This window comes from Loa loa, assembly GCF_000183805.2.
Source record: "Loa loa unplaced genomic scaffold supercont3.58, whole genome shotgun sequence".
Taxonomy (NCBI): Eukaryota; Metazoa; Nematoda; class Chromadorea; order Rhabditida; family Onchocercidae; genus Loa; species Loa loa.
In genome coordinates, this window is record NW_018108238.1 from 240,334 (window position 1) to 249,240 (window position 8,907).

Below are 8,907 nucleotides of genomic sequence, written 5' to 3' on the forward strand. Positions count from 1 at the left end.
TATATATATATATACATATATATGCATGCCCTTCAATAGTTTCTTCAATCTTTCATTTTTTTAATAGTTTCAGCGATTCCTTTCATTGTACTTATTTTCCTTTCGTGTCTTTAATAACTGAAATTCATTGAGAGCTTTTTTCTCCAGCTTCGTTCGTCGTGGTCAATAACGAATGCAAGTTAATAGCAACAAATTTCTTTGTGGAATATAAATAAGTCGACACATTTTAGCACTACTAATTATTTTATAAGCTGGAAATGATCCTATATTTTTGTGCTCTTCTCGCCATAGCTGATGTGACTGTCCTTCAGTGAGGGACTGATGTGTTTTGAGTGCTGTACCGCGTTCGCATTTGAACTCGTTATGATATACGTTCTTGAATATTAGAAATTTTTCCTTTGATAAATATACAGCGAATTTGTACTTTCATTGTTGAGATAATGCTGCTGAAACTGTCTTGTAACGTCTTCCATACGCCCTGGAATCTGAAGTTCAACTTTCGATTGTTCAATCTTCTGAATATTTGTTTGTGTCCTTAAATTCACCACTGTATTCTGACTATTTATAATGTCCTCTGATATATTTAAATCTAAAAGTTTTCTTGAGTTGGTGATAGCAGCCTTCTTGATACTAGTATTGTGACGGGTAGCTATGGCATGATATATTTTTTCTGAAGGATTGTGACGGCGTATTTTTTTGATATATTTTTTTTGTTCGTTGCATTCCTTCGTTTTTGGATTTCGGCCATATTCACTCTTTGAAAGGGTATTCTCTTATGTAGCGGGGAAGTACAATTAATTGGTGGGAAAGCGAATATCACTGCTGGCAGTAATGTATACCCCTCCTCATAAGGGAAAGTCATGTTCGTGGAGGAGATACTTGGCAAAGTCTATAGTGAATTAGCTAGACAATCAAAAAGAAAAGGTGGAAAGAAAAGATTGGTTCAAGAAAGAATTTTCAGAAAACAAAGAATTGTTTCACACATCTTTTAAGCAACTGGTGTGCTTAAGATCACAATAATACTTGTGAGGCAGGTTAAGGATGTCTGGATGTCTAGGTTTACTTCACACTGTACAATTTTCACTTTATTATGATCTTGAGCGCACGAATTGCCTAAATGATGTGTGAATCAATCAGAGGAAATGTCTAGTAACATTGGTAACTATACCAGAAGTTCGAGTTGATTTTATGTTTTATTAAGACGCCTACATAATGATTTTGTATGATTTGATCTTGAATTCGTGTTTATCTTCTGTGATCCAGCATAAATATTTCTCCAAGTTTTTTTATCATTTCGATTTTAATATATGAAGTGTAGAAAATGCTTTGTTTAGAAGTCATTGTCAATCATGCAGTGTGGATCTCTGTGCCTGAAGATTTTGTTTCTCTTGATCATATTTCATCGCAGCTAATATTTTATTTGGAGAAAGACGGTATAAGAAACAGGATATCGTTTTGAGCAAAAACCTATATGTGGGCAGAGCAGTTGGTATCTTTCTGGCGTATATTTCGCGGGTAACAAATCTTGTTACCAATTCAAAAGCCTTTGAGCTTCGTAGACTACAATGATTATATACATGCATCTTTTGATGCATTACTGTATTTGATGACTACACTTGTTAACATTTTACTTTAACCTGGCTACTTGAGACATATGGGAATGAAAATTTAGTTTTTAGTTCGTTATTCCATTATTGCTCTTATTATTATAACAGTACTATGACTCATTTAGTGCTGTAATCTTGTATTTCATGGACCATCACATATCTTTCATATTCATTACTTTTTAGCATTCTTGTTCATCCCGATCATTCCTGTGGACTCTTTGGTTATTTGCTATGATATTTCAGAATGCTTCTTCTGTAGATTCAAGACAATTGAAACAGAAACACAAATAAAATACAACCACTTATGTCGTGAAAGTTTTCGTTTGAATATGTTGAATCGCAAAAAAAGGGATTTATTCAGAAGTAGAAGAATAGCAATTATAATATAATGTTATTTGGTAGTGAAATTAGGAGAATTGATAGTTACAGTTTATTTAAATCGTCAGTCAAAGGTCGAGTTGTACGAGACGGAACGGGCGTTGAGTCTGGTCTTCGATAGGGAAGAGTTAGTTTTGAATGATCGAATTAATGAATGATCAAGAATGAACCAGAATGCGGTTATTGAGGGTTTTTATATTCTCCCCCCCCCCCCCTTCAAGTGGGTTGGGCTCAAGACAAGATAATAGCTCCATTTAAGGTTTTTACAAAGCCGACAATAATTTCACTGATACAAGAGATATTTACATAGAAGATTAGATTTCTTTGTAAAAAGAGAAAGTCGCCATAAATCATTTCAACATCAAAGGAAAAAATATTTACCGATTGGCCTTATATAACAAATTGTGTACAACAAATTCTTTAGCCGTTTGAACGTATTACCATTTTTTCGGTTTTCCCGATAACTTCGTATCAACTGTATTTCAATTCTTTGTTTGTGCAGTTTGTTATGTTTCTCGACAAATTTCTCTTTATCTTTACCAGCTACTACGTTGAGGTTTTAAAAAAGAGCTAAACTTAAAAAGGTAAATTTTCGTTTTATCTGAATAGCTTACTACTTTTCCAAGTTGCAGATGCTTTTTCATTCCAACAACAGTTCTATCAAAATAACCTAAGCATTTTTGTTAAAATATGTAGTATATATTTGTTTTATTTATAATATTTCTCATAAATGATTTATTGCATAGAATTAATAAGTAAATGTTTCAATGCCTAAAGTTATGAATGTTTAATGTTGTGGACAAAACCCTTTGTTGTAAAATTCTTTTACTTTGTTAACAAAGAATATGTGCGGTGCATGTCACAATACTGTATTTTGTGTCCTTTTATAACGATAGAGGTTTATTTGGGTTCTAATTTTATATTCATACAATTTATTAGTTAGCAACAGAAGAGAAAAGTATAAAGCACACGATAAATATAGTTGATTGTTGCTTTGTTAATAAGTTTTGTAATAATTGAGATATAAGGGATCTCGTCTCCTTCATTAAGTTGGGAGATATGCTGCAGGGAATAGTGCCTCAAATGTATATTGGATCAAATATATATTTTATATCTCTTTGTGATGTTCCGCCCCATTTGTTAGCTTATATCCCCTTCATCGCCTTAAATATGCTAACAAGATTGCAACATCCTTCTGGTGGATTCTTCCTTTCCTTTTTTTATTACTTATTCTGTAATAATGTGATAAATTTATTTTCACATAATTTTCGGCAATCCAATAGTCCTGATTAGAGGAGACCAACGCTTCCAAAAAGAAGTTTATTTTACTTCCACTTTGCTTTCCAGTATGCTAGGTTCTTTTTCAGTGTTCTCTAACTATTTTAGGTCTCTTCTCTCTCTGTGTTTTTCTCGATATCGATCTCGAGAGGATATAACATTTTTATTAGCCTCGTGAGGAGTTTTCCATACGGCATTTTTATTACTGCAGCTGTTGTAATTCCATTCTTCCCTTTCCATTTCATTTTTGCCAATTTCCACAGATCTTTAGGAGTTTCACGTTCGCTGTGGCTCTTTCACTCTCAATCTCTTTCACTTTCCGTAGCTTGAGGCTTGTCAAGTACTTTGTTTTCCATAATTCCCAAAATGTGTTGAGTACCTTGAGTGTAGTCATCCAATATTTAATTAGTCGTTTCCTCGCGTTCAGTGTTCCTGGCATGTATTCATCTTGATTGCCATTAGTTGTCGGTTTAATTAGGAAAGCCTTGGGGTATATGAAATCGACCGAACATATTACCTTACTATAATCGAAATTGCTATACGTTAGAGATCGAACATCCAAAATACTTTTTAATCAGCGTTATTAATTCCTTTTCCTCCCATTTTTTGAAACCTCGGCTTTGAGTGAAAGAGGACCAAGATAGTCCTAACCGACATTTGCGGAAGCTGTTGATCGCTTGACTCGCGTATCCGGTAGATTTGACATGATGGGTAATCTGAATGGTTCCGCCGACTATTATTTGCAACCTGTGCAGCCACTGACAACAGGTTTGACTTCAGTTTGGCCCCTTGTTATCCAAAATTTACATTTCGTTCCCGGGTGTGTATGTGCGGTTTTCGGGCGTGGTATAATGCTTCATGCTCTTGTTGTATTAAAAGCTCGGTAACTGCATTATTTCCTGGTGAATGAGTTAAATTTTCGCTTCGTTCTCCAATTCCGAATTTTTTAAGCGACTTGGTGGTTTCCATGACTTTTCATTGTTGCAGTACAAGTTCCATTACTTTTCTTATTCTTAAGAATTGTTTCTATTTGCACTTGTTTAGTTAATAAATAATTGACACATATTTAGCTAATTTGTGATCTTTAGCTGTTATTCATGTCCTTTTATCGATAGCGGATTTAACCGCTGATTTTCCTCTTATTGTTCTTTTAATAAGTTTAATGACTTAGCTTCGACGATTTGATAAATCAGCTTGCGTAAATGACCGAAAGCTTATATTCTCGATTTTGTAAATCTGATTTTTTATCTGCCTCTTCATATTCTTTCATAGTCTGATATTCCCACTAGGGTCATTTAGTTTCAGGTTTTCTTAACCACTGTGATCTTTTCGATCATAGTTCGTATTACTCTAGGTTTTCAGGGGAAAGCTCTCTTGCAGCAACGTCCAGGGTTATGCTTATTGGAATATGTTGAAACAAAATTTTTGACTTCTTCATTTCTTTCACTTGATTCTGTACGAATCTTGGTGACAGTTTTGAATGATGTCCAATGTAGCGCATATTTCGAACCGACCATATGGTTATTGAACACTATTTAATCTCAATTGCTATGTGATGAACATTAATCAAAAAGTATCGCAACCATTCTCAAAATATGCTCATTTCTTTAATTGAAGCTATACTAGATTTGGCGAAGATCAATGATGTTTTTGCCTTTAAGATTGCTGCTTAAACATGTATCGATGTTGATACATGTTACGCTTGAAGCGTCAGTGAAGACATGAATTTGCATTCGTTTTATAGGTTTGCGCAAATCACGTTACACATGGATTTGGTGTACTTTTGCTTTTACCTTTGAAAATTTTTTCGGTGATTCAAGAAATACAGAATGCCGGTCATTAACAGTTCGTTTCCATTTTTCAAGTTCTTTTGGTTTCAGTACATCGTCTTTTCTGGAATTTCGTCCCCAAAGATTTCTGAGTAAAATTTTGGCTGGTAGATTGGTGCAATAAGTCCATTGGATTAAAAATGAAGGCAGTCCCTTATAATACTGATCGTTTTTTTGCTGCCTGGATCAAATTTGATAGCCTACTGCTGATTTGGTCTGTTGTGTCCCAGTGGGGATATCTACATTTTCTTCCTGGTCGCGACAAAGATTGAGGATTAAGTCTGCCTTTTTGGTTCTGTTGTCAGTTTCTTTGGTCCTCACATTTGGGTAATTAAAATTTTATTCCATTAAGAACTCAACATTACAATCAGTACCAGTAAAACAAATGCAATGACGATATCAATAAGAAAAAGAGACTCCATGATATCCGATATTCCAACTAACAGACCCAGTTCAAAAACGTTTCATAAATGATTTTAGTGCTTAGGATCCTCTCCGTACTCAAGTAGTAGGGCCTTGGTATGGTTCCAAGATTACAGAGCAATACACCAATGTTCGCTAACAAAGGTTTTTGTTAGCGAACATATAAACAATGAGCACATACTTGTTCAAATTCTACTATAAATCTACAACACAGCGATATCAATTTTCAACAAAGGGGATTGTTGATCCTTTGATTTAAGCGTCAGTGGATGCCTAAAATACTTTTATTAACTTTCCTCTTCATTACAAGAGACTCGTTGAATTGGACAGAAAGTTTTCGTTACTTCTTTGTATGCGTATATTGCTTCGGCTTCATTTTCTACTTTTATTACATTATTATCTACGTACAAATTTCATTTAGTTTTCTTGCTTTTATTGGAGATATCAATTGCAAATGACATTTAATTACTGTTGCAAGTAGAAATGTTGATGAAATAACACCAAGTGGCACTCGTCGGGATATATAAATGATTATATTCTTGTTTCACTGGAGCATTGTATTCTTGGAGTTACAGAAAACAAATGATATCGCGGTCTATTTCATTTACTGTTATTTAGTAGTAAGCTTTTTCATTGTAGCAAAAGACTGCAAAATTCATTGAACAGAATCGCAGCTGGATCACAGATCATTTAGCATTTTTGGTCCTTGATATCGTAGGGGTCGTTGCTCTTTTGATATAAGAGAACGTAGCTTTTTTCGGCTGCAACATCAGTAGAAAGACTGGGATTTTTGGGGCTGAAATATATGGTATTCATATTATTATAAATGAACTTCAAACTTTAGTTGTTTTAATGAGGGAAATTAAACAATTGTGACAAAAAATTGTGAAGTTGTTGATCCATATCCAATGAAAGGTGATATCATTATTGAATATTGATGTGAGGAATCGTCGAAAATTCAACCGAAATTTGGGGTTTAAAAATCATAATAAACTCAGTGCCAGCTTTGAGGAGTCAATTATTTATGATAGAGACAAGGGAAGAACCGATCCAGAAGACTTAGAATTCCATATATTCTCGACAATCTACGAATGCTGTGAAATTTACCAAAGGAGTTGTCAAAACCGAAATAATCTATTATGACTGATTAAGAGTGAACATCATTCAGTAATCTGGCCTTAGCCGCCACATATTACGAAGAGAAAATGTAATAGCAAAGGCAATAGAAGAAAATCTCTTAATTGTGGGGAAAACTCCGAAAATCGTAACGCAAAATTGAAGCAATGAAGAAGATACTGCTGCTATAATGTTTGCATATACGCCCATTGCGCTTATGTGCTCTATTAAAGGCGGTAATTGTAATCGTAAATCTGACTTTAGAGCTTTGCCGGGATATCTCTACTTCAAGAAGTAGAAGGTCCTAAGCGCCAAATCATTTTGTAAAGATGCGTTTCAACAGGTCAGTGGGTTAAAGGATATCGGGCGGCATTTGGTCTATGGTTTCCTCTTTTGTTCGTTCCAATTGATATTGTCATTGAATTTGTCTTATTGATATTGTGATTGTTGAATTCATTTCTGTATTATGAGGAATAAAGGTTTAATTACCCAAGTTTGAGAATGGGAAAATTGGCGAGATCAAAAAAATCCAATTCAGAAATTGTGGAATTCAAAGGAGGAATAATAGGTAAATTTAAAATGGAAAGAATCAATGCAAAACTAATGATACTGGCTCAGAAACAGGAAACGGTCAATCATGAAGAAACCTAACGAACAAAAGACGAAATTTCTTTAGGAAGAAATAAGTGAACAAAGAAAGAATTAGCGAATCAAATGGAAAATGAATTCAGTAAAGTCACCGAATTAATACACGAATTAACAGAATTTGCGACATGTTGAAATTCGATCATTATTGGTCGAATTATGGGTGTATTTTTATAGTGTCAATTATACCGCTTGCTATCAAGATGAAAATTGATTTAATTCATCTATGTTTTGTCCATTATGCATTAAAATTCAACCATGGAGAAGTTATGGTTATTCCTATGAAAATTATAGAGACCCCTTCACTGGACGGAAAGGGACAAGAAATATCTTCAAATAACCTAAATTGAAGAAACAAAATATTTTTCGCAATATCCCCCAGATTCTTACTTTTAACGATCTCTGTCTCTTCTAGTCGGGAATGTCGGAATAATCGAAATATTTTTGTAAAAATATGTGGTATAAAGATTGTTTTATTTCGAATATTTCTCGGAGTTTTCGATACCTGAAATGATGAATCATTTATCCACCTCTTGCCCTCTAATTTGTTAATCAATCTTATTGCAATGTTTAAATGTTGCATACAAAGCCCTTTATTGTCTTCCAGTTTATTATTAACATGTGCATTGTGGAATGTTGTGGTGATAATTAAGCTTATATATAATTGTTGGACTATTTCCAACAAGATATATATAAAGAGTCAGGATCAATCATCGAATAATCATTCATTCAATTCAGTTATTCATTTAACTCATTCCATTATCAATCTTCGTCCATTTACTCAACTCTATTCAATATTCTTTGCAAATTCTCCGATAATCGATAAATCCTTCACCAAAACTATTCATCTGTGCTAACCATCAAAAAAGCACAGTAGGAAGGGAATTCGTCGTCCGAAGCAAAAACTTTCACAGCAGATTTTTCGAATGTACTACAAGAAAATGATTTGTATTGTTTCGAGGTTAAAAATTAATCAATAGTCTATTTCTTGCAGTATATATTTTGAATACTGCTGAAAACTCCCACTGTATTAATTTTGATGACAAGTAGCCCATTATAAGTGTTATAAATTCAAGAAAAGGGATATGGTATATAGCTTACCATAAGATATACCGTTATAAAAATGGTAAATTCTTGCGGGGAATTTATTCGATTCCAAATTAATAGTTCCATTTAGCATTGGAAACCATTTCCTCGACGTTGTTCTCATTGTTCTGCGGCGTTGTTCCATTAGGTCTGCATTTTCATTTAAGCGTTTGTACTGATTCCGTCGCGCAAAAATGCACTCTGAGTATATCTTCCATCGATTCTTATTTATTTACGTTTATTCTCTCGTATTACAACTTTGTAATTCTGATGGTTATTAGGATGCTTTATAAATATCCTGAGTGAGCTCTTCTTAAAATCAAGCCTTTCACAGAAAAATTTAAAAGTCAAATGTGGAAAATGGAGACAGTAACAATTGCTCCTCCAAAGATTAATGTACTACCGTTTCCTTTTGGAAATTCTGTGTAAATCTTTCAAGTAAAAATTGAGAACATTCCATTCTTCTCTCACTTGCAAAATTTGTGAAATTCTGAATGAAAAATTTTCTTTTGTTTTTTCGTCACAGATTTGAATAGAGTTTATTA

General features: G+C 33.8%; 1 protein-coding gene across 1 annotated transcript; it reads right to left on the reverse strand.

Moving 5' to 3' along the window:
- Positions 1-3,504: 3,504 nt before the first annotated feature.
- LOAG_17291 (hypothetical protein) lies at positions 3,505-4,232 on the reverse strand (the record flags this gene model as incomplete). Its single annotated transcript, XM_020449952.1, has 3 exons — positions 3,505-3,784; positions 3,831-3,979; positions 4,071-4,232. 3 exons carry the CDS (start codon positions 4,230-4,232, stop codon positions 3,505-3,507), a joined length of 591 nt encoding a protein of 196 aa, XP_020306448.1.
- Between the last annotated feature and the right edge of the window lie 4,675 nt (positions 4,233-8,907).